The 26,790-nt window shown below is 37.4% G+C and overlaps 1 protein-coding gene across 2 annotated transcripts; it reads left to right on the top strand.

Annotated features, from left to right (window-relative positions):
- The first annotated feature begins 29 nt into the window (after positions 1-29).
- Positions 30-25,128, top strand: PCF11 (PCF11 cleavage and polyadenylation factor subunit). Of its 2 annotated transcripts, none has more exons than XM_061406111.1 (16): positions 30-669; positions 4,352-4,477; positions 6,256-6,444; positions 6,809-7,003; positions 8,084-9,198; positions 9,603-9,783; positions 9,890-10,373; positions 10,898-12,462; positions 14,318-14,417; positions 18,927-19,046; positions 19,549-19,654; positions 20,911-21,094; positions 21,589-21,744; positions 22,117-22,209; positions 22,805-22,840; positions 24,003-25,128. In XM_061406111.1, the coding sequence occupies exons 1-16, from the start codon at positions 478-480 to the stop codon at positions 24,216-24,218; spliced, it is 5,058 nt and encodes a 1,685-aa protein (XP_061262095.1). In that variant the 5' UTR covers positions 30-477; the 3' UTR covers positions 24,219-25,128. The 2 variants fall into 2 exon arrangements, with proteins under 2 accessions (XP_061262095.1, XP_061262097.1); XM_061406113.1 differs by having other exon boundaries at positions 32-669; positions 9,890-9,980.
- The last annotated feature ends 1,662 nt before the right edge of the window (positions 25,129-26,790 follow it).

The following is a 26,790-nucleotide window of genomic DNA, read 5'->3' as shown; positions in this document are numbered from 1 at the left end:
GGTGTTGCGAAAGCCCGGGTAGGATCCCGAGAAGAAGGTGGTGCCAGGACGTTCAGCGGAAGGGCCGGTGGCGGGGCTTATGACGTTGCAGGGCAAGCCAATCGCGTCTTGTGTTATCAACGGCCCCGCCCCCTTACCGCACATTTCCCCTCCCCTAGCTCATTTCGCACGACGCAGCGGTTGGGAACACAGACATTTTCGGAGCTGGAGCCGCCACTGCCGCCGCCATTTTGTGTCTGTGGAGAAAGAAGATTCTGTGGCGGCTGGAAGTGGACGGAGATCACCCGTGAGACGGCGGCGTTTCATACCCGAGGTTCCCCCTGTGTCGTCCCCCAACCCCCCTCCGCGGTCAGCATGTGGTGAAGCCGGAGCCGCGAGAGACCCGGGGAGAGGAAGAGAGGAGTCGGAAGGGAGGCGGGGTATCCAGAGCGGCTTCAGCTTCAGCTGCGGCGGACCTCGGAGGGGGGCCGCGGCGCAATGTCAGAGCAGACGCCGGCCGAGGCCGGTACTGCGGGGGCCCGGGAGGACGCCTGTCGGGATTATCAGTCATCACTCGAAGACCTGACCTTCAATAGCAAACCGCACATCAATATGCTGACCATTCTAGCCGAGGAGAACCTGCCCTTCGCCAAGGAGATCGTCTCTCTCATCGAGGCCCAAACCGCCAAGGTTTTTATACACCCCGCAGCCTCCTATTCTTCTAATACTCCCTGATTTTAGTGTCAGCCTCATCCCAGGTCTCGCTTCCATCCGAAGGGGGACGGTGTTCCTCCTCTCCAACCCTCCCCCCCCCTCCAACTCAGGCTCTCGGTCTTTGGCCCAGGCTTCGAGCATGGGCCTCTCTCGGGGGGAGGGAGTGGGGAGGATCAAGGGTGGAGTCCCGCTTCCGCTCCCCAGCTCCCTATTTAGGCCACTGCCTCGTGTATCCCGACACACGCGCTCCTTTGGGGAGGGGGAGACTGAAAGGCAGTTCGTGGTGTGGGGAAGTAAGAGTTAAAGCCCTTTGAAGTGTCCCCCCCCCCCCCCCCGCGTTGGGAAGGTGGGGAATGATTCTTTCCCCGTTCCCGCCCCCCTCTCCCCGAGCCCTTTTGGGTAATGGTGCTCTGTGGGTTGGAAGGAGGTGAAGGGGGACCTGGGAGCGAGCTGTTGGGGGGTGGGAATAGGGCCTTGGCCCCGAGTGGAGCAGCCGCCTGTTAGGAGCCCAACATGGCGCCTGGAAAGCACATGATGCGAAAGGGAAGAGAGGAGAATCCATTCTCTGCCAGCCGGGCAGCTGCTCACACCCGTCATCCCCATTTTGGGGTGGGGGCGGCTAGATAGAACTTGTGTACATTCTCCTGTCGGAAGGTCTCATTTGTCCCCAAATCCGGGAAAATTGGGGTCGAGGGTGGGGTTGGAGAGGGTGGGGAGGAGATCTTATCCAACCTGTAGGTGGAGAACTGGCCCACTGGGTAACAAGTACTTGTAGTTCTTTCTTGTTTTTTGAAAAGTTCAGTCCCTCCTCTTCCTTTCCTGCTTTCCCCCCTCCCTGCCTTCCCTGAGAGTGAAGACGTTCTTTGCTTCACCCCTGACAGTAGTGGTCCTCTGCCACCCTAATTTCCCTGTAGTTCTCCTCTTCTGTGGATTCATGTGGGAGCGAGGTGTCATTTAAGTCAACTTACTGTTAAACTTAGTTATCGTAATGAGTTTTAAAAGCTTCCCAGTAATACGTTTTAAGTTATTTTTGAAGCTTGTACTTACGGTTTAGTTTTTTTTCTAGTTAGTGATTGAAATGATCAGGATCAGCCTCCTTTTAGCAGAGTGAACCCCTTTTAAAAGGCCACTTTAACAACAACCACCAATATATTGTTTAGAGGCGGTTTCTGTCTAGTGTAAAACTGAGTGGTCTGACTTTAATAAATGGTTTTGAAATGTGTGACTGGTATTATAAAATTTGTGAATAAAACATATGAAATATGTATTTGTCTTTTTTATTTACCTTTGTAAGGTGTAGAATTTGTTTCCAAGACTTATTTTTATCTACGTGGTTGTGTGTTTTAAACAAAAGTCTTTAAGTGACTTGGGTTCATTCTCATAGGTTCTGTCCACTCTTTTGGGTAAATGTGCTCACAAGATACACGGTTTCAGGCGGTCCTTTCATACTTTAAAGAGGACAAAAATAAGGGTGTTTTTTTTTTAAGCCCCAACAAGTTTGTCATGCTCAGTCTGACAGCTAAAATATGAGTCCTTATTCACCTTTTCCTGTGAATGTCTGTGAAACAGCTTTTGTTCTTTTTTGAAAGTATGAGATTTTAAAAGGAAGCATTCCTCATATTCAACATCCTTTTTATTGATACCACAAACATGTTGGACATGAAAACTTAAGTTTTTGCCTTGTTGAAGGCTTAACATTAAATGCCTTTTCTAAAAAAACAAAAGTGCACTTGGGTTTTTTAAGAAAATATCATTGGTTTTTAAAATCCTACCTGTATTTTTGGTGTTACTAATATTCCACAGAGCCTAATATTTAGCAGCTTAGGTTGTCACTCAACCGTTTCCTTGCTGGTTTTTAAAAGGATCCAGAAGACCTTCGAGAAATGAAAGCTAAATGCTGAATATAGTGACCACATTAAAATTTGTATTTGTGTATGGCTACACAGAGTGGTGAAAATAGATGGACTATTTGCTGATGAAAGACAGCTGAATCTTTTTTTTGGCACACATTTCCTGGTTATTTTTGTAAAGCCAGATGGAGGGAAAGATGTAACAGTCACTTTGGGGAAATATCTTAATGAGGGATGGGGGCAAGGGTGAGGGGAGGGATTTTCTGTCATTTGGTAGCAAACTGGCTTGGTTTTGTGTTTCTGGAGGTGAATGTTTGTGTCCTTATCCTCTAGTGTCTCAGCATTACTAAACTTAAAGATTCACACTTCTTTGACTCCTCCCATGAGGCAGTAGTAGCGAAAAAATATTACATACAAGGATTCATTTACTTGTACAATAAAAAGTTAGCCTACTGAACAGATTCTGGTTTTAAAGAGCCTGTTTCTTCATAAGTACAACAATGACTAAAATGGTATAAAACATGACATGGTAAGATAAAGACACAGCAGTAAAGCAGTTGACATGTTGGTAATAGTTTACCCACATGCAATGGCCTTGTGAAACCCTTGTATTAGTACTGTAAAAAACTTCTTTCATACAAAGTTATTCAAAGGTTTCCTTAGTCAACTTTGGTTGTTATCAGAAGCAGGAGCACTTCCACACACTTGTATGGGCAATTGGTTTTGTGAAATAATGGTGGCATTGTGTACTGCAGAACTGTGAGCTTACCCTAGCTTACCCTAGCTTCAGGTAGCTGTGGGTAAGTGTTCAGGGTTAATTCCTATACACATGGGAAGGGTAAAATGGGGTTAATTTTGTTTTTAAATCATGGGTGCTCCTGTGGAGTGGGAGTTAACACTTGGTTTATGTGGTGTGTTTTAATGCTCCTCAACAAGTCTGTGAACCTGCTGATGCTTTCTGGAAACTTGCTGTGCCTTCTAAAAGCCAGTGATGGGTAGGCTTTACAGTTGAGCGGGGGCAACGTTTCTTTGCTTTGGAAAGGGCCACCTGTATCGGCATCATCATACAGGCCCTGCACAAATTTAGAACCTTGGTTTGTGCTGGTCAGAGGAAAACTATTTCGACGGAGAATCCATGCGGTGAAGAAAATCTTCAGGACAAATCCTGGTTTCCGGAGTCAAGTTCAACCTGACTTACATGACTCAGCGGCTGCTCCATCCAGTTTTTCTTGTATCAGTAACAACTTGCACTTTTATGCATGTTAATGTGCAAGTTAAAAAAAATTTTTTGTCATTAACTTCATATGTGAAGTGTACTTAATTGCTTTTGTTCATTGGATTATAGAGAAATAATCCTAATGATTTTACAGGTAACAAGGGTTCATAGACTTTAACATATAAAAGACTAGGGCTAGAGGCCTGAAAACTGTTTCATTGAGTCTGGGTACATCAAAGTTAATGTGGGTCACAAAGCTTACACTTGGATTGCAGAAAATATCCACCCCCTTTTTTGGTCACTTTTAAACACATTTTTTTTTTACTATACAAACTTGAAATTCCATTGATTGTTAAATGAGTGTACTAGGGACTTTTTTCTTTCCGATTAATTCTGAAATTTGTATGCTCAACTAAAGACCGTTGTAAGAGGTGAGAACTTGAACACTTAAATTTCCTAAAGGTTAATATTGATTCAAAAGTAATACCAACAAAATAGAGGTCTGTATTGTAGCCTAAAAACTCATTTTTAAAAGTAATTCTTTGGTTGCAATTCATTATACTAAACTTCTCAGTTTCTTTTTATTACTCAGGCTCCCTCCTCAGAGAAGCTTCCTGTTATGTACCTTATGGATTCTATCGTGAAAAATGTTGGAAGAGAGTATCTCACTGCCTTTACTAAAAATCTAGTTGCAACATTTATTTGTGTGTTTGAAAAGGTATATATACATTTAGAAACATTTGAATTTTTAAAAAAAATGTTCCTGATTAAATAAATTCTTGCCTTTGTGTTGGGTTTTCTTGGGTGGTTAAATGTTTATTCTTTTTGGGCTAAAGTTAGTGTTATATACCTAAAGTGGGTGCTAGGTTTTTTAACATTATCCATTCAAAAACAGATGAGTTTGCTTTTAGAATTTTTTTATGTGTGTGTGTTTATTAGATAGAAGATCTGTTTCATTACTAGCATGTAGGCAAAAAGATCTGAAGCTGTCAAGAGTACTTCAAATGTCATTGTTTAGGTTTCCAGTGTTAGGATGTTAACTATTTCTTAAAAAGCATAATGCTAGTGTGTGTCAACCTGTGATTCCTGAAACTTGACTTTTTTTTTTTCTTCTGGAATTGTTACTCTTGTTACTTTGTTCAAGTATATTTTATGAGATACGTGAATGGTGGATCAGTGAAATGCTTTAGGTTATTTTGGAAGTACACCCACACCCACCCCCCTCCTGTGCACCACCAATTCTGGATCTTCTTAGTGTTTAGAAGAAAGGATTGTTAGTTTCTCTTACCTAGAAATTGTAATCTCCTTCTATAACAGTGTATCTGATAGTTTGGTTAATCTAGTTATTATGTTGAGGAAGACAAAGGATTCGCTGAAGTAATTCTTCTTCCTGTCAGGCTTCATCTTTCACACTGAGCAAAAGGACATTTATAAGATACTTGGGTTTAAATACTGTTTCTCACCAAAAAATGGGTGGTTCTTACATTTTAGTAGATATCTTGAGAAATCTTATAGTTGTCAGGTTTGGGGAATTGGGATTATTTAGAACTACTGGTTATCAGATTTTACTTGTTTGTTAGAAAATGTGTAGTTGCTACTTGAGTAACTTTTCCCTTTAAGTTCCTAGAGAAAATAAATTTTAAGTATATGCAGAAGAAATTTGGAAAGCCATATTTCAAATTGTATTAATAGAACTTGTTAATAGTACTGTAGACCTTGACTAAATACTGCTTGCCTGGGACTTTAGTCTAAGGAGAAACCAACTTTGCATTGTAGAAATAGGGATGCTAAACCAGTTTCTTGGTTTCAGTTTCGGGATGTTCAAATTCATTTGGGTGTTTGGTAGAATACTTTTACTGACTCTTAACTAGGCCTTAACACTGAAGATGATGAAAATGACTTTGTAGTAAATATCTGAAGATTCAAATATAGTTAAAAATTAATTCAGTTTTCCCAAGTGCTAGATTTCTCTGATGGTAATTTAAAAAGTATTATTGTGCTCATCACAAGCATGAGCAGTTGTTATATAAAACTAAAGCATGAGCAGATATGTTATATAAAACTAAAGCTTACCAGTGAGTAAAATTTTGTGAATTTAAATTATTCAGGTGTCTACCACACTACAAATAGCTTATTCATAGGTACTAACCATATTGTATTGCATGAAATCAGTTAAATAGTTTTGTCTTACTTTGTACTAAATGTAAATAACTTAAAATTTAAGTCATCAGATAAACTATTTTCTACTTTTATATTTTTGTCTAGAGTAAAAGTTACATTAGGAATACTATGTCAAGTCTTTTTTTTGACAAAAAGTTTTTTTAATTAACTTTGTGCAAATACAACTTTATTAAATTATTACTGTTATATATAATTATGAATGAGAAATATGTGTGCTATATGTGAAGTAGAACTGAGATTGATGTAGCATTATACTTGATATATAAAATATCCTATAGTAACTTAACAAGCCATAGAATTGTTCTGTTGTTCTAGGTGGATGAAAATACTAGAAAAAGTTTATTTAAATTACGTTCCACATGGGATGAAATATTTCCTTTGAAGAAACTTTATGCCCTGGATGTCAGAGTCAATTCGTTAGATCCTGCTTGGCCTATTAAACCTCTGCCCCCCAATGTGAATACATCTAGCATCCATGTGAATCCTAAGTTTTTAAATAAATCGGTAAGTTTTAACATAAATGATACATAACTAATATTTTCAACTGTCAAGTTTTGACTTCTCTAAAATTTCTTGCCAGAAAAAATTATCAAAATATGCTGTGCTGAATCAGTTTAATTAAAAAGTGCCCCCCCCCTGCTCAGGTTCACAGTGCCTTTAAGATAAGTATTGTCCTTGTTCAGTGCATAATATATTTATTTTGGTTTTTAAATTCCTGAAAATTTTCTATGCTTTTAAACATGATTAGCCATTTAAAATTATGGATAGTGTTTATTAAAAGAGAAACTGATAACTTTAAGTTCCCCCTTAGCTACTTCCTTTTTAGCTGTGATTTTTTTTTTTGTTAACAAATTATTTTTTCTTGTAGCCTGAAGAGTCTTCAACACCTGGCACAGTGGTCAGTTCCCCTAGCATCTCCACTCCTCCTATTGTCCCGGATATACAAAAGAATCTTACTCAAGAGCAACTAATAAGGCAGCAATTACTGGCAAAACAAAAGCAGCTGTTAGAACTTCAGCAGAAAAAGCTGGAGCTTGAGCTTGAGCAAGCTAAGGCACAACTGGTAAGTAAAGGAGATTTGGTATTCTGAGTGTTTTTAAATTTGCCTTCTGATGGAGGTGGAATTATTTAGTATTTGTATTAACATGTTATGTTTGTTAACTGTATTTGTTTTGCCTTTATTTTGCAATTAAGGTATATTTATTAGGCCAGATTTTTATATCCTTATTATAAAACTCAGGAATCCCTCTTAGCTCAGCTGGTAAAGAATCTGCCAGCAATGCAGGAGACCTGGGTTCCATCTCTGGGTGGGGAAGATCCCCTGGAGAAGGGAATGGCGACCCACTCCAGTATTCTGGCCTGGAGAATTCCATGAACAGAGGAGCCTGGCAGGCTACAGTCCATGGGGCTGCAAAGAGTTGGACACGACTGAGCGACTTTCACTTTATTGTAAAACTCACCTGAATATACACTGCACTATTTTTTTCAAAAACTTTTTTATTAGCTTGCTGTCTTATGAGATAGCATCTTAGTTTTGTTAAAAATGTGAATTTAATATCACTCCCCAGATGGTGTATTGTGGCAAGTGTTTTTGCCTAGTCTTTATTGTGAACTTAGGTTTCATGAGCAGAAATCTTTAGCAAGTTCCTTAGAAGGCTACCAAAAAAAAAAAAAAGCCATCACAAAATTAAGGAAGCCAGGAAGATTGTGTATTTCTGTTCATGAATAACCTTGTATTATTTTACTTAGTGCTTGGCCTTATTTGAGAGTGAGGGAGTACAGCACTGCAAAATTTTAAAAGTTCATTATCAATGCCACTGTGAGAGGAACTGAATTTTATGACTTGAAATTTAGCTGGAATGACTTTGATGCCTGTGCAACTAGAGTGTAGTGATTTATTTAGTAGTTTCTCAATATCAGTCTGGCCCAGAATTCTGAATAATTAGAAGATTTTTTTTCCCCATTCTACCTAAAAGTTATAAAACCTCAAAGTAGAGAACCAGGAAGAAATAACAGGCCACATAAATAAATATAATCTTTCTCCTTTTATTTTTATTTCCACTTAAAATACCAAAAGGATGCACTGAAAATTATGTTGGAATGTTTTCACAGCTCTAACATGAACATTTATTTTGTATTTCAGGCAGTTTCCCTTAGTGTTCAGCAGGAGACATCCAGCTTAGGTCCTGGATCTGCACCATCCAAATTACATGTTTCACAGATTCCCCCTATGGCAGTTAAAGCTCCCCATCAGGTTCCTGTGCAGCCTGAGAAAAGTCGTCCAGGTCCATCCTTACAAATTCCAGATACGAAAGGAACTAACCGGGATCCCCGTCTTAATAGGATGAGTCAACATTCTTCTCATGGAAAAGATCAAAGTCACAGGAAAGAATTCCTAATGAACACACTGAACCAATCTGATATTAAGACAAGTAAAACTGTACCCTCTGAAAAACTAAATTCATCCAAGCAAGAAAAAAGTAAATCAGGTGAAAAAATAACCAAGAAAGAACTTGACCAATTGGATTCTAAATCCAAATCTAAATCTAAATCACCGTCACCTTTGAAAAATAAATTATCCCACACAAAAGACTTGAAAAATCAAGAAGCTGAAAGTACAAGGGTGTCTGATATGAGCAAGAGAGATCCAAGATTAAAAAAACATCTTCAGGATAAGACTGATAGCAAAGATGATGATACAAAGGACAAGAGAAAAACTGCAGAAAAAAAGGATAAAGATGAGCACATGAAATCATCTGAACACAGACTGGTGGGAAGTAGAAATAAAATCATAAATGGCATTGTACAAAAACAGGATACAATAACGGAAGAATCGGAAAAACCGGGGACAAAACCAGGGAGATCGAGTACTAGAAAGCGATCAAGATCACGATCACCCAAGTCTCGGTCACCAATTATACATTCTCCCAAGAGAAGAGACAGGCGGTCACCCAAACGAAGGCAAAGGAGTATGTCTCCAACCTCAACCCCCAAAGCTGGGAAGATTCGCCAGTCAGGAGTTAAACAGTCACACATGGAGGAGTTTACACCTTCCAGGGAAGAAAGAAGTGCAAAGAGAAGTACTAAACAGGATGTTCGAGATCCAAGGCGGATAAAAAAGACTGAAGAGGAACGACCCCAAGAGACTGCTGGTCAACATTCTACCAAGTCAAGCACTGAACCAAAGGAGAATGTAGAAAATTGGCCAAGTTCCAAGTCTACCAAAAGATGGAAATCCGGTTGGGAAGAAAATAAAAGGTAGGATGTTAACATTTTTAATCAAGTAGAATAATGTGTATCTTTAAAAACATAGTGTTACTTTAAAAACTGGATAATGTTTACTGGGTGGTATAATTAGTACTCCCCCCTCCCCCCTTTTAATTCTTAAAACCTTGTCAAGTTAAGTACCATTATTATTGCTTACCTTAACAGATAAACTGAAGTTTAGGAAGGTTAACTAATCTACCTAAGGTGGCACATCCAGGATACACAAGAATCAGTATTTATATCTGATTTTCCTGACTTCAGATCTTGTGTTCTTAATCATTTAATTAACTTTTATGATGTGTTCATTTTAACCAGATCCTATTAAGGATCTTTGAATATGGTCCTGAGTATTTAAGTATTTTTTATAAAGTAACATATTCCTTTTATGGTTTCAGTTTACAACAGGGTGATGAACATAGTAAAGCTCCTCATCTAAGGCATAGGGAGAGCTGGTCAAGCACTAAAGGAATCTTGTCACCTCGAGCCCCAAAGCCGCAGCATCGATTAAGTGTAGATGCCAATCTTCAGATTCCTAAAGAGTTAACTGTTGCAAGCAAAAGAGAATTACTTCAAAAGGTAGCTACCACACTCCCATGTAGTCATGATTCTCCTTTTGTCTGTAACTTTTATAAGTACTTTTTATATTTAAAATATTTGATTTCCTCTTATCATCCCTATGCAGACGAGTGAACGTTTAGCATCTGGTGAAATTACACAGGATGAGTTCCTTGTTGTTGTGCATCAAATACGACAGCTATTTCAGTATCAAGAAGGTAAACATAGATGCAGTGTACGGGATAGTCCTACAGAAGAAAATAAAGGTGGATTAAAAAAGAAACCTCTCTTATCTGATGCTGAATTAACCTACTATGAACATAAAGCAAAACTGAAAAGGACACAGGTTCAGCATTCATTTCCAAGACTTGATCTCTTAGATCCTGATATTTTTGACTACCCTTTGACTGATGCCTTGTTGTCTGGAATAGAATGTGAGCCATCCAAAAGTAAACATGCAAGTAGGAATAGTGGAGCACAGTTTGACAGAAAAGAACAATTTAGTGAAAGAGCAAGACGTCTTTCTCCTATATCTGGGAGTCGTACTTATGCTGAGAATCTTTCACCCCATGAGGGCCGGAGAAGACATGACGAGCAAGTCTCTTCTAAAGGTAGAAAAAGTTAAATCAGATTATACCTATTGAATCACACAGCAGTGAAGGGAAAATGAACAAGCTAAGTGGGGATGGATTTTTGTGACTGTTCAGACTACTGCTTTGTTGTTTGTTTTGTTGCGGTTTTTTCCCTCAAAGGGGAGGGAGCTAATACTAAAAGGGTCGACTGTGTGTTAGGTACTTACCTAGTAATCTGATGTATTCCTCACGGTGACCCAATGCAGTATGTATTATCCCCATTTTACAGATAGGAAACAAGACCAGAGAGGTTAAATAACTTGCTCTCAAAGTCAAATAATTAGTAAATTGTCTGAGTGGGGATTTTTTTTACCCCGGTGTGTTTAGTTCTAGAGGGCATTCTCTTACCCGCTGCTTGTTGCTGTCTTTTCCCTCCCCTCTGATAGTGAGATAGTTATGGGTGTTGTTGAATAAACATTTACAAGAATATAGGAAGAAGATTTTAAGATAATTTGATATACATTATCAGATTCAGGAAAATAATTTTTTTTTCCTTTTAAAAGGTGTACGAGAAGAGCAGAGATCACCATTCAATGATCGTTTTCCACTTAAACGACCTAGATATGAAGATTCAGATAAACCATTTGTAGATAGCCCTGCATCAAGATTCGCCGGCCTTGATACAAATCAGCGACTTACGGCTTTAGCTGAAGATAGACCGTTATACGATGGACCTAGCAGGCCATCAGTAGCGAGAGATGGCCCAGCCAAGATGATTTTTGAAGGACCTAATAAATTAAGCCCTAGAATTGATGGACCTCCTGCACCAGGTTCTCTTCGGTTTGATGGGTCACCAGGACAGATGGGGGGAGGTGGCCCTTTGAGATTTGAAGGACCACAAGGCCAGTTAGGAGGTGGATGTCCTTTGAGATTTGAAGGTCCTCCAGGACCAGTCGGGACACCTCTGCGATTTGAGGGGCCGATTGGTCAAGCAGGAGGAGGTGGCTTCCGATTTGAAGGTTCCCCTGGTCTGAGGTTTGAGGGATCTGCAGGTGGTTTGCGATTTGAAGGACCAGGGGGCCAGCCTGTGGGCGGTCTCAGGTTTGAAGGACATCGGGGTCAACCTGTGGGTGGTCTGAGGTTTGAGGGACCTCATGGTCAGCCTGTGGGTGGACTTCGATTTGAGAATCCTCGAGGTCAGCCAGTAGGTGGACTTAGATTTGAGGGAGGTCATGGTCCATCAGGGGCTGCAATGAGGTTTGATGGACCTCATGGTCAGCCATCAGGTGGGATCAGATTTGAGGGCCCATTGTTACAGCAGGGAGTTGGAATGAGGTTTGAGGGCCCCCATGGTCAGTCAGTAGCTGGTATGAGGTTTGAAGGACAACATAATCAGCTTGGTGGGAACCTTAGGTTTGAGGGTCCACATGGTCAACCAGGGGTTGGGATCAGGTTTGAAGGACCTTTAGTCCAACAAGGAGGTGGAATGAGGTTTGAGGGTCCTTCGGTCCCAGGAGGTGGCCTGAGAATCGAAGGACCTCTGGGTCAAGGCGGTCCGAGGTTTGAAGGTTGTCATCCTTTAAGGTTTGAAGGGCAGCCAGGTCAGTCATCACTCCTGCCAAGATTTGATGGATTACACGGTCAGCCAGGTCCTAGATTTGAAAGAACTGGTCAGCCAGGCCCACAGAGGTTTGATGGACCTCCTGGACAGCAGGTTCAACCAAGATTCGATGGTGTGCCTCAGAGATTTGAAGGACCACAACACCAGCAAGCATCAAGGTTTGATATTCCTCTTGGTCTTCAAGGCACACGATTTGACAATCATCCTTCACAGAGGCTTGAATCAGTATCTTTCAATCAGACTGGCCCATATAATGATCCACCTGGCAATGCTTTTAATGCCCCATCCCAAGGACTACAGTTCCAAAGACACGAACAAATGTTTGACTCACCTCAAGGACCAAATTTCAATGGACCACATGGCCCTGGAAACCAGAGTTTTTCCAATCCCCTTAACAGAGCTTCTGGACACTATTTTGATGAGAAGAATCTTCAGAGTTCTCAATTTGGAAACTTTGGCAATTTACCTGCTCCAATAACAGTAGGAAATATTCAGGCATCTCAACAGGTAAGTCTGTTATTCTAAAGTTAATATGAACCATTTTTAATGTGTCTAGTGTTTGAGAAAGGTTTTTAGGATATAGTTTATGGGTTAAAGGGCTTTTAAAGATTTAATTTTTTTTTAGTAAATTTTTGGTTTTGGAGGAAGTTTTTAGTGTACTTCAAAACCCCAACTGCTAGGAAAATGGGATGACAGTCTTTAGGAACTGAAATTTGTGATTTAAATCCAAAATTGATCTTAGTTCTTTCAGGATCTAGAGAACCCTCCCAGTCTCCCTCCCCTTACCCCACAAAATCTTGTTTTTTTTTTTTAAAAAGACTTGTTTTTTTAAGAGTCGTTTTAGGCTTACAGCAAAATTGAGCTATGAAGTATAGGAATTTCCCGTATACCCCTTGCCCTTACATATGCATAGCCTCCCTGTTACGGCTTTTCATTTTATGGGTTGATTTTTATTTTTTTGGCTTCAAAGGTATGATTAAAGTATGATACAGTTGTGTGTGTTTCATAGACCTCTGCTATATTATACAACTGTTAAGCCTTCATAAGCTTTTAAGTAACCATAAAGCTGATTTTATGGACTGTTCTTTGAGAACTTCCTTAGCCTGAGTTAAATAAACAAGAAAATCAGATTGTCCATGTTTTTATGGTCTGTAGTTTTTTCTTCCTCTCTTTTTACTTTTCACCACCTTTCTGTCATTCCAGTCAAATAGAGTTGTTTGATGTTAACTTGTTCTGCATATATTTTAAAATGCACATTGAAATAATGTTAAAGCATATGCTTATAATTTGTGATTAATACGGTTGATGTTAATGACTATTATTGTTTGCCTGTTCAAATTCTCCAGGGCTAGAATTACTGTTTTGCAGGTACTGACACTTTCTTACTAGGATGAATTTATTTATACTAGTAACATCGCATGGAAGAAAGTCTAAAACAAGAAAGCTTTTAAAGCATGTTATAAGCATCATTGTTAGAAAGCAGCCTTCTGTCCATATCCAGTGGCTTGAGAAAACAATTGGCCTCCTTAGATTTACGCTATTACCTGTTCTTAAATGATACTGTAATCAATAAGATACTCTAGAATGGGATTTGACTTAGTCTTGTTCCTACATTATACAGAATTGATGGGGGTTTCATACATAAGAAAAAATACATACCACTAAAGGTTCAGAGGAATCCTGAACAAGGCTTATAAATGAACATTTGTTTATATAGTAGCAGTATGCAGATGTCCTACCTCACTCTTGAGTACAATACAATATTTGTATGCATATACAGCTCTTGTTTCATGGCTGTTTTATTTTTTAACAGTCCCCTAAAATTTTTACAGACTACTTTGTAACTCAAAGTTTGATGGCTAACAAAGTGATCATAAAGCAGTTCAGATTGCTAATTAAAGCAGGCTCCTGAAATCTGTAAGGAAGTCAGGTCAGGAGTTCTGGTCTCAGCTCTGATATTTACGGCCATTATGATTCTGTATAGGTCACATATCTGCATGTCAGCTTTTCTGTTTGTAAAATAAGAGAATGCACTGGCAAGGTAAAGTGATTTGTGTAAGGTCACACAGTTCGCTAGTTGCTGGCTACCTTAAGTTTGCAGGGTATCTTAAACTTCAAAGAACTTTCACATCCATTCTCAGTTTCTTATAATTCTATGAAAAATCTAAAGGAAGGTATTACTGCTTTTTATAGAAGGCCTTAGAAGTGAATGAACTAGTCAGGTCATACTTTCACATCTTCATTATCATAAAAAGCTGGCCTTATGATATCTGTGACTATTTTAATGTATTGGTAATTTGAATGTTAAGATTTTAGTTAAAATAGAGAAAAAACATTCTTAAAACCAAGATTTTTCTTAAAGGTTCTGACTGGTGTTTCTCAGCCAGTAGCATTTGGCCAAGGACAGCAATTTTTGCCAGTTCATCCACAAAATCCTGGAGCATTTGTTCAGAATCCTTCAGGTATGTTAACTTTCTGAGCTTTGTGTTTCTCAAAAGATATTTATTGTTTGATTGAATAGCTACCTTGTCAGTTTTAGAAGATGACAATTTTGAGAGGGATGTGCAATTTAGAGAAATTTAATCTGACTGGAATGTTTTGCTTCCTTTCTTTGCTTGTTTGCATTGTTGACGTGTTTTCACATTAATCCCCTTTACAACTATAGATGGTTAGCCAGGATTGATAGACCACAAAAAAGAGGGAAGGAGTTTTGTTAGGTGGCAGCTAGAGGTTGGGATAGGAATGTGACAGTTGTGTTGAGATAAAATGAAATCAGTGACAAATCTCAGAAGTCTTAGTTATTTGATACTTTGAATTTTTGTTTTGTGTGTATGTGATGATCCAGTAAACATTAAGTGAATACTGGGGACATCACGTTATAAGTTGATTCATTTATATGTCTTTATGGATGCTCAAGTAATAACTGTACACAACATGCTGAAAGAGAAGTAGAAGAATACTTTTGTGATTTCCTAGATGTCCCTGATAAGCATCTATGGGATGAAGCATAACAGTGTTATGAATACAATAACAATAGTAGATACTGAGGCTTTAAAAATAAGTTTTAGGAAATTCCCTGGTGGTCCGGTGGTTAGGACTGTGCACTTGCACTGCTGAAGGCCTTGGGTTCAATTCCTCGTAAGGAAACTAAGATCCTGCAAGCCACATGATGCAGGCAAAAAAAAAAAAAGAAAAAAGAAAAAGTTTTAGTTTTAATAGGTGAAAATGGAAATATGTAAATAAGAATTGCCGTGAAGTCAATGTACTGAGAGCTAACTTAACCAAATTGTAGTGGTACTTGCTTTATTTCTGAATCATTAAAACAGCCATTTTCAGAAACATGGTCTAGTGTGCCTCTGTTAGGGGTACAAATTTAGAGTTTTCGAAAAGTTCTGAAGTAATGAGTAAAGTCCTAGCCAAGCTCTAGTTTATGGATTAATTATTCAACTGTATCATCACAAGAAACTAAATTAATTTGAAAACATTTTGCTTTTAATTGCTAGACTGACAGGATTAGTATTTTCTTATTTTCACATAATGAAAAGGGAAGGAAAATATTAGGATTCTAGAGTCAAAAGAGCAGGGATAGAACCTCTCTACTCTGCTGCTATACATGTATGTAGGCAGTAGTTCATATAAGTTCATATAAGCAAATAGCCTTTCTGGGCTTCATTCAGATTTTTCCTCTGTAGATAGGATATGATAAACGTCAGGATTTGCCTGGGAATCTTATTTTTTTCAGAGAATCAAATGAGATAGCATATGCAAAAGTACTTTGTGACTTGTAAAGTGCTATATTAGTGCATTTTCCTCGAGAACTCAGTTTTTCTTGTTGAGTGGAGGGTTTGTTGTATTGGAGTTGGTAGCATGAGATAGTGTGCAACGACTGTAAATTTTGCTCTTTTTTGTAGGAGATAATATACAGAACCTGTCAGTGTTCTTTTGCTTTAACAGCCTTAGGGTGCTGATGTATACAGGGCATGGCAATGTCACAGAGGAAATCACATCTTATATCCTGGGTTGGAGGTTATTGAATATGTTAGATATGCCTGCCTTCTTCATTTTACTTAAAGAGATATGAAAAGTATTCCGTGTTTGGCTTCTCTCAAGGTCTTTTTCTCAAGATTTAAAACCTTTTTTTCCTTGTAGTAAACATACTCATGTTCATTTAGTCATTCAAACAAATATTGATCATTTGCTGTATGCTAGGCATTGTGCTGGGAGAAGGCAATGGCACTCCACTCTACTCTTGCCTGGAAAATCCCATGGACGGAGGAGCCTGGTGGGCTGCAGTCCATGGGGTCGCTAAGAGTTGGACCTGACTGAGCGACTTCACTTTGACTTATCACTTTCATGCATTGGAGAAGGCAGTGGCAACCCACTCCAGTGTTCTTGCCTGGAGAATCCCAGAGACGGGGAGCCTGGTGGGCTGCTGTCTATGGGGTCCCACAGAGTCGGACACGACTGAATCGAGTTAGCAGCAGCGGGCGTTGTGCTAGGATAACTTTAATAAGGTTTATCCTTCTAAGAGCTTTATAGTGTAGCAGGATCTATAGATTGTTTTTTTATTTAAATAGTTGTTCAGTTACATCTATCGGTTGATAAACTAGACACCATCATTGGGTACCCAAGTTTGAAATTCCAGGTCTGTTCTGAGAATCACCTCTTATTCCTGTTTCTAAATGCACAGAAAAGTAAATCTGAGACTGTCAAAGCTTCTTTTTGTTTTCTGTGTTTTTTTAAAAAATTATATTTTAGAGGTGTACAATAGAGTGATTCATAATTTTAAAAAGTTTTGCTCCATTTATAGTTATTGTAAAATATTTACTATATTCCCTGCATTGTACAAATATATTGTTGAGTTTAGTTTATACCTGATAGTTTGCACTTCCTAACCCTTTACTCTCTATATTTGTATCGCCCTTTCCTTCTTCCCTCTCCCAACTGGTCACCACTAATTTGTTCTCTTGTGTTCTCTTCTTTTTTTGTTATATTCACTAGTTGTATTTTTTAGATTCCACATGTAAGTGATACAGTATTTGTCTTTCACTGACTTATTTCATTTGGACTGTTTTTCTTTAAACAAATATTATATATATTGCCAAATACCTCAGTGCCTTTATAAATATTAATTCATTTAATCCTTATAACAACCTCCGGTAGGAACAGTTATCATTACCCTTTTGTAAATAAAGTAAACTGAGGCACAGATAAACAACTTAGCATGTAACACAACCAGAAAGTGGAATTTCTAGTTAGAATCCCAGGAGTCTGATTCCTGGCTCTTTTTCCTACAGTTCATGTTCTTGATCACTAAACTTGGCTGCTGGCAGACATGTGATCAGCTAGTTAGGATTCCTAGACATATAAATAACTAATTCTAATGAAATGTAAATGTTAAACTAGTGTGTGAAATGGCTGATGTAATTGACTTGTTCATGTAGTCAGACGTTTCAACAGACATTAATTAGCCTACTGTACACACGGCACTGTGCTACATGTTAAGAGTGTGTGCATGGTAAGTTGTTTCAGTCGTGTCCAATTTTGTGCGACCCTATGGATTATAGCCTGCCACGCTCCTCTGTCCATGGGATTTCCCAGGCAAAAATACTGGAGCGGGTTGCCATTTCCTTCTCCAGGGGATCTTCCTGGGATCGAACCCATATTTCTTAGATCTCCTGCGTTGGCAGTCAGGCTGTTTACCACTAGCACCACCTGGTAAAGAGTACGCAATGGTTAGGGGCAGAGATTATGTATTGTTTTGTGGTGGTGGTGGTTCAGTTGCTAAGTCGTGTCCAACTCTGTGACTCGTGGACTGCAACATGCCAGGCTTCGTCCTTCACGGTCTCCCCGAGTTTGCTCACATTTATTGTGTTGTGGATGCAAATTGAATTTCTCCCATTAAGAGGAATTTTTAGTGGTTCAGAACTGTTGTGTAAAGGTGTGGTAAATAAGATGGATAGTAATGGTACACAAACATATTAAAATACTGTCTTTCATAATTGAGTTAAAGAATTATAATTTTTAAATTAGAACTTAGCCAAATATGGAATTGGATTGATTGCTTGCCAGGGGGCTTAAGGAGAATATTATTCTTGTTTCATTTATTCAAATTATTGGAGCTTCAGTAATTTACCTCTTCAGCAGTAGTTTGAGCGGCTTTCCCAGGGCGGTGATTAAGTACAGGTCAGAGGGGTAGGTATATTCTGAGCCCTATGGCTCATCTCCCTGCATTAGTTCTCCTGGGTAGTTATGGGGAGGCGGGGGAGTTGGGGAGCTGGGCAGGAGTACTTCTGTTTAGGCTCTGGTTATTTTTTTTTTCCTCTTGGAAATCTCTGCTAAGAGATGGTAGCCTATTTCATCTGTATAAGACTACCTTTCCCAATATAGTTAGGTGAAGAACAGAGAATTGAAAGGGTGAAAAGTTGGATCTAGAGGTGTGGTGCTGCATTGCATAGAAGGAAGCATTAAGCTTTCTGTACTCGGTCTTTCTTTGGCATGGATTAATTGGGCAACAGTGGGTAATACTGGTTTAATACACGAAAGTGAAAGTGTTAGTCGGTCAGTTGTGCCTGACTCTTTGCAGCCCCATGGACTGTAGCCTGCTAGGCTCCTCTGTCCTTGGGATTCTCTAGGCAAGAATACTGGAGTGGGTTGCCATGCCATCCTCCAGGGGATCTTCCTGACTTAGGAATTGAACCTGGTCTCCTGCACTGTAGGCAGGTTTTGTCTGAGCCACCAGGGAATGTCCTTTTAAATATTTGTGGTTCCAGTATTTGTCCTAAATAGATTTTTAAGAGGTGATGATTTGCTGACGTAAATTTCAAAGTACATTTTTAGGAGTTTTGATAATTACACTGATCTTAAGATTTTTTCAAAGTTAATATTGACAGGATATCTTAAAAAAAACTTTAAAAATGTTTAGTATAGTTTGCCTCTGTTCTACTTTTAAGAGTGTTATTTTTTTAAAGGAGCCCTGCCTAAGGCTTATCCTGATAATCATCTCAGTCAGGTGGATGTAAATGAATTATTTTCAAAACTGCTAAAAACAGGAATTCTCAAATTGTCCCAGCCTGATTCAGCTACAACACGTAAGTATGGATCTGTAATTCATCTACACAAAGCTTAAGTTATAAAGACATATGATATAAAATGATATGTTCTATGATAGAGTTCTTACAATAATTGAATTCTTAGGTATACTTTGTTTTTTGAAAATTAAATATAACTGGTTTATAATGAAACTTAAAAATTTTCTAACATGGAACTGTTACCTTTATAGTGGACACTGTTATCAGTTAACAAATATTCCTGCAAATACCATGTGCAGACTTTTTTCTAGTTGTTCTATATTATTTTAGCCTATAAAAATAGACTATTAATGAGTTTCATAAAGATTGACTTTTAACAGATCAAACATAATATCACTTATCAAAATAAATAATTGTATTAGGTTCCTTGGCCAGTAAACCTAAGATCAGAAGCCCTGAGTAGACAGGATGGGGTTCTCCATATGCTTTTAACACCCTAGTGTTCCCCTATAAAGAATACATGGAAACCGGTATTTAGAAATTTGTTTTTTTTCAATTGAAGAAGTAAATGAAGTTGCTGCTCAGCCCCCTGCTGAGGAGGAGGAAGATCAAAATGAAGATCAAGATGTTCCAGATCTTACCAATTTTACAATTGAAGAATTAAAACAGTATGTAATTTAGTTTTCTGATTTTTCTCAGGTAAAAGGGACGGTGACTTTGTAACAGTGGTTATTGTCATTAGTGCCATTCATCTTACCCCTCTTACTGTTTTATAGCAAGTATAAGGAGATTGAGTATTAGGTATTAGTAAGTCACTCATGTCTTCCTTTACCTTTATTTTCTCCTAATCATAACTTTTTTTCTTTACTGCTATTCATGCTTTTGAAGTTAAGAAAATGAGATTTTTATAGGCTGATATTTAAAAAATTAAAACTTTTCATTTTACAGAAATAAAATCAAGAAAATAAAGTTACCTACAATTCCCACTTTACTGATAACCAGTGTTAACATTTGGTGCATATATTTTCATTTTTTTATTGCCTATATTACTTACATAAAATCATTTACAGTTGCTTTATTAGATTAAGAGCAACTTCTTAAAAAAAAATAGAACTTCTGATTTAGTACATTTCTTGATTTATCCCATTTAGACAATTTCTTGACTTCCTGAAAGTGAAGACTTAGTTGGGTCTTCTGCTGTCCTACCAGCTCTCCTCTATATAGTTATTAAACCATTTCTCATTAAATTTTTATTCAGTAGTAATATTATGCCTCTAAATATTTTGTTTTCTGTTATATAGAATACTAGTGTACTATGCTTTGCTTTATTCTATTATTTTAAAAATGTTTTTGGAGTTTTTAATGGCCTGTTTGTTCACTTACTTGTTCTGCATTCCTATTTCTTTCCAAATAGGGAGCCCAGAATTTTAAAAAAAAACTGATTATTGCTGACCTCAGTTTCTCTTTCCTTCTTTAGACCAGGGTGGGACAGTTGAGTTGCTCAAAACTGTGAAGTTCTAGAAAGGTGAACCTGAATTGTTCTGCCATATCCACCTTGATACTGACATTAATCGAAGAATAGGCCAAGTATTGCCTTATTAGTGGGCCAATGATCATTCCATTATTTGCTAGAGGGAAATAAGTAACTGAGCCAGGTCTGTTGATAAGAGGGTAGACTCCATGTTCCAAAATTTAACCAACAGTAAGGTAAAGACAGTCAGTGATACAATACTAGAGAATATTATTGATCTTTGGATAGTAAGTCTCAACCAGCTCTTGGCTGAAACGGTTATTTTGTCACATAATAATGGCTTCACCATTATTAAAATGTGGAAAATTGAAGTACTTATAACTGCCTTTTTTTTTAAAGGCCATTAAACCATGTTATCAAAACGAAAAATTATTTCTGTATTTTTCAAAATAGACGTTATGATAGTGTTATAAATCGACTGTACACTGGTATTCAGTGTTATTCCTGTGGAATGAGGTTTACAACATCACAGACAGATGTATACGCAGATCACTTGGACTGGCATTATCGACAAAATAGAACTGAAAAAGATGTAAGCAGAAAAGTCACTCACAGGCGTTGGTACTACAGTTTAACAGTAAGTAATTCATGTGCCTCTGAACTTCTAGCCTTTAAATTATATCATTCTAAAAGTAAATTAAGTAATTGATGAGTACTAGTGAATTTTTTGAATAAAATTTGACCCCTAGAATATAAAATCTTTTTAATTAAAAAAAATTTTTTTTGAAGAGTATGTATTTGCTTGTATTAGAGTACAACACAGGTTAGTTCCAGCTCTAAAATTTCAAGGTTCCATGACTGATTTTTTTTTTTTTTTGGTAAATTGTAAATGAAATTTATTTTACTTGCATAAGTAGTTGTAACTGTAGAGGTAGTGGAATGTTGATACTAAGATCGTAATTGTTCATTAGTTGCTTTATGTTGTCTATTAGTTATGGGGCTCATAGAGATGACAAAATTTTAAATAACCAATATTAAAGTATATTGTAGAAGAATGAACTTTTTATATTGAAATGGCATTATAAGTAAGAATTTAGAATCAAATGAAAATACTCTTTAACTCTTTTTAAGGACTGGATAGAATTTGAGGAAATAGCTGATCTCGAAGAACGTGCAAAGAGCCAGTTTTTTGAAAAGGTACACGAAGAAGTTGTACTCAAAACTCAGGAGGCTGCTAAAGAAAAGGAGTTCCAAAGTGTACCGGCTGGACCAGCAGGAGCAGTCGAGGTAAAAGGGAAACATTAAATTTTCTATCTCTGGTCATGCCTTTCATTTCCTTTAAGTAAATAACCATAAACATATAACTTTATTTACATCCCTCTTTTAATGAATTTAAGATTTCTTGTGAGCTTTACTCTTCTGTGTTTTTCTTGAGTTTGGTTTTGTATTTTATACAAAAGTGAGAGCAGTGAAATGTTAACTATTTTTGCATGGAAGAATGCAAAATTCTTAGGTCTTATTTTGTATTATATATTTGAACGTTGTTTAAATTTGCAGAAAACTCATTTTCTCCACGTAACAAAATGTTTGCTTATTTTTACTTAATGGGATTAAATGTGTTGTTACATAAACTTCATTTTTATATGATTCTATTTTTAGAGTTGTGAAATCTGTCAAGAGCAATTTGAACAGTACTGGGATGAAGAGGAGGAGGAATGGCATTTAAAAAATGCTATTAGAGTAGATGGAAAGGTAATTTTCAGCTCTTTATGACATACTTTATAAGGAAGTGTTAAGATTTAAAAATTTTTAATTTTGTAGGGATAGTTCTACTTTGAAAGAAAATTGTTTTTGTTTTATGGTTTTTAATAAAAGCAGTATTTCTTAAGTATTAGACTTTAGGGAGTCACAGTATTTGAGATGGAAGGCATTTTACCAATCATCTGGTCTTGTACTCATTTTATAAAAGAGGTTGCCTAACTAGTTAATGATAAGTCCAGCACTAGGTCTTCTGAGTCTAGCTAGTCTTCTGCTTAATCCCACAATTTTGATCTGAAATTATACTTCATCATCAAAACTCATATATTAAGTAGTTTACTATATACCATGTTAACTAAATACACAAAGGAAGCTTTAAGAAAAATCGGAATGAAAATTTTGTTTTTATCTGTTTTTCTGACCAAATGATTTTCTTTGCCTTTCCAAAGATAGTTTACCTTCTGGTTTAAATTTAAAAAGAAAATTTTGTCAGAATAGTCCATTAGAAATGAGAATGCATGCATATGAATACTTAATTCGTGAATACTTAATTCTTTTTGTTAATAATAACTTTTTGTTTTTGCTTCAGATTTATCATCCATCATGTTATGAAGATTATCAAAATGTAAGTTCTTTTTGGTTACTCTTTGTTCTCATTTACATTGACAGATTTTATTTTTTGCATCTCAACATTGTTAATCTTGATATGTTGAGCTGTTAGAGTTGATGGAGCATTTAGGTTGTTCACTAAATATTGGTGGTAGATTGATATGGTCTGTTGAGATTGTGTGTCATTTTCCTTGCATTCTTTTCATTTGAATCTTGATCTTACTACAGCATTAGGCCTAGAGAAATGTGAGGAAGACTGAAAATGAGAAGGTTCATGATGGTAATAATATTGAACAAGTTATAGGTCACATTTACTTCTTTTATATACCCTACTCAGCCACGTAATATAGGAATAATTTTTAAATTATCATATATGAATTATGAAAAGACATCAGTATATTGACTTTAGAAGTTCAAATTTTCATATTTGTAGAGTGACCATTTTTTTAAAAAAACTAAACAGTGAAACATATTAATTCTCAGTGAATATGTTTCACAGGTTCAAGGGGCAGTTTGGAAGATATACTTAGGTCACCAAAAGATTAGACTTCACAGGATGTTTTGATGGTTTGGGAGGATTTTTTAAAAATCCTCAGAGTATTTGAAACTAGGAGTCACAAATCCCAGGATATATGTAGGGGGTTATGCTGCTGCTGCTAAGTCACTTCCAGTCGTGTCCGACTCTGTGCGACCCCATGGACGGCAGCCCACCAGGCTCCCCCATCCCTGGGATTCTCCAGGCAAGAACACTGGAGTGGGTTGCCATTTCCTTTTCCAGTGCATGGAAGTGAAAAGTGAAAGTGAAGTCGCTCAGTTGTCTCCGATTCTTAGCAACCCCATGGACTGCAGCCCACCAGGCTCCTCTGTCCATGGGATTTTCCAGGCAAAAGTACTGGAGTGGGGTGCCGTTGGGGGTTAAAATATAGAAACATGTCTAGTCATTTAATCAACTTCTTTTGGCCTCATGACTGCTTTTCTTACCTTATCTCATTACTTGAGTAGATATCACTCAGTATACATTCTAATTGGCTGCCTTTATGGCATGTTTTGCAGGGACAGCAGGGTTTTCAAATTGCATTTGGTATATATATGTTTCTTTGCCCATAAAAGGGTCTTATAAAACTAAATGTCATTTAATGTGATATTTATCGGTACTTAAAGGGTTTTTCATTTTGTAGACATCTTCATTTGATTGTACACCATCTCCCAGCAAGACACCAGTTGAAAATCCCTTGAACATTATGTTGAACATTGTCAAAAACGAATTGCAGGAACCCTGTGAAAGTCCCAAAGTTAAGGAAGAACGAACTGATACTCCACCAGCTTGCACAGAGGAAAGCATAGCAACAGCCACTGAAATTAAAACAGAAAATGATACAGTCGAGTCAGTTTAAATAAAATGAGAAAGGTATGTTTTTCTTTTAAAAAAAAAAAAAAAAGCTGCTGTTGAAATCTAGAAGGTGAAGAAATTTTTATGTATATATAGACATATCTATATAAATTGTCTAGCTGGGGCAGGGCCTTCAGCTATCATTTGGTTAATAAATACATTTTAGTATTTGCATTTCCTACTGCCTGCACAGTTTCAGGTGCTTGTCGTGTGAAAGTTCTGTAGATGTGTGCAAATTTAACAAAATGAAATTGTATGTGTAAAAATGTACGATTTTCACTTGTGAAACTGTAAATTATAAATAAAAAATATTTTTGCTATCCATGGAGTGTAATATTTATGCACACCATCAAATAAAGACAGTGTTTCTGTACTTTTTATTGGGCGAAAATGGAATTAAACAGCAACCTCAACATAAGATTTTTTTCTAGCAGCTTCCCATGATTAAAGCAAAGTCTGAATTACTTTAATCCTTCAAAAGGGGGTTGTGACGAGAGCACCGCAGGACTTTTCTCAAAATGAAAAGGCAGATTTGAAAAAAAACTTTTAAACGAAATAGGACGTATTTGCATATCTATCTATCTATGTATGTATCTCCAGCTAGAGAGAACCATCCAGATGTCCATTTTTGAAAAGTACCTAATGAAGCAACTTTTATTCTTGGACACTGATGCCCTCAAAAGATTAACAAATATATTTAAGTACTAAAGGTGATTTTTTTTTTTAAATGACATTTTTCAGGTTTGTCAATTTAATGCAGATGAACATATTTCTATTTTAAGTTACAGGGGAATCTGTAAGAATGTTAATTTGAAACATGGTTAACCTTTTTTCCTTTGTTGGTTTTGACTGAATTAGATGGATGCCATGACATGTTAATATTCATACATGTAATAAATAGAATGATGAAGAAACTCCAGTTTGTATCTCTTTATTTCTTGAGTGCCTTCAGAAAGTGATTTCCTTTTCCTTTGTCTTTCATCACTCTGTTCTTTAAAACATGAAGAAGGCACTTGCTATGAGCTGGGCACTCTGAGATGCAAGATTAATCTTTTCTGCCATCTACTGGAGGAGATAGGCTATTATAAAACAACAAAAGTCTGTGTTTAGCACTTATTATATGGTAGGCACTTACATGGTAGGTATATTACATATACTCTGATGGTTACAAATAATTCTAAATGGTAGATGGTATTCTCACTTTACAGATGAAATTAAATCCTTCATTTATGAAGTTGTAGAGTGAACCTGGCTTTGTTTCACTTCATTTCATACTATTTCTGCAAATTACAAAAATCCCCTAAGACAACAAGGCACACCAAACTCTCTGAAGGTTGGTTAAGGAAGACTTTGTATGTTGAGGTGGTAGAATCTGAGGGCAAACTAGAGTCCACACTGGGTAGCAGGCAAGGGTATCTATGAAGAATGAGCAGCAGATGTGAAGGCTTGTATTACACTGATGACCACAGGAGCCACTAGAAATTTTAAGCAGAAGCGATAGCCTATCTGCATCCAAGGTTGGTCTTCGTTTTTAAAGAAAGTGAATAAAAATTGAAAGATCTGTAGTAAATGCAGTGGGGAGGTCCAGTGAGAAAACTGGTCTCCACTAGATTTGAGACAAACATTTATGATTTGCGAGAGATAAAACATTCATATGTTGTATGAACAATGTCATGGAAGAAATGCTGCAGTCTGAATCTAAAAATGTAGGCCAAGACTTCATGTGCCTTTTTGGGGGAAGACCATCCATAGCTTTTATCAAATGCTTATAAGTATGTCACAGTCAAGGAAGGGGACATTCAAACCTACATATGTATCGAGAATATTCAGGGAACATTAAAGACTCACAGGTGGGAAGGTGAGAAATAACCACAACTGAAGAAGCAAAAACCAGCAACTGGGAAACTTTTCCAGATAGGTAGTCCAAAAGGTCAAATACAGAAAAAGTGAGAGGTATCCCTTACTGACTGAACAACAGTTGAGTATGGGTGAGAGGTGACAAGTTATTCTATGAAATTTAACTGGAGAGATTTGATTGTAGTTATATAAACAGATGTTAGCACTTAGTTTACTAACGGAACTCACTGGAGAGACAGACTGAAGACGGAAATGATGGAGAGACCAGTCTCAGCTGGAAAGAGATGTGGCAGAATAGCACAAGAGGACTTAGTCTGAGGAAGGACAATATTTGTCTTACATATTCACAGGTATCTGCAGGTGAAGTTGAAAATTCAGTTCCTAGTTTTTGATGTAGATGTCAGGTAGTGACTTAGAAGGATGGCCCTTCAACTTGGCTATGCATTAGAATCATGGTGAATGCTAAGAAGAGACTGCTTACCTCCAGTCTTACTTAGTAGATTCTCAGAGACACCTCTAATACGTAAAAAGCTCCAGTTACACCAAAACCAACGTTCTATGTCGATTACATCCCCATTAAAAAGCCGTATGGTTAATTCTAGTAAATAGCCAGATCTGACAACTGATCTAGAAATCAGCAGCACCTACTTTTTTGGCTGTTAAGAAAATGGAAAAGAGTTACACATACCATTAGGAACTAGAACCATTACTCTACACAA

The sequence above is a fragment of the Bos javanicus genome, chromosome 29 (genome assembly GCF_032452875.1).
Source record: "Bos javanicus breed banteng chromosome 29, ARS-OSU_banteng_1.0, whole genome shotgun sequence".
NCBI lineage: Eukaryota > Metazoa > Chordata > Mammalia > Artiodactyla > Bovidae > Bos > Bos javanicus.
This window is presented reverse-complemented; position numbering and strand designations above follow the sequence as displayed.

Coding starts and splice junctions, on each gene's coding strand:
- PCF11 (XM_061406111.1), top strand. CDS start 478: ATGTCAGAGCAGACGCCGGCCGAGGCCGGTACTGCGGGGGCCCGGGAG. Junction 12,463..14,317: donor ATATTCAGGCATCTCAACAG/GTAAGTCTGTTA, acceptor TTTTTCTTAAAG/GTTCTGACTGGTGTTTCTCA. Junction 14,418..18,926: donor ATTTGTTCAGAATCCTTCAG/GTATGTTAACTT, acceptor ATTTTTTTAAAG/GAGCCCTGCCTAAGGCTTAT.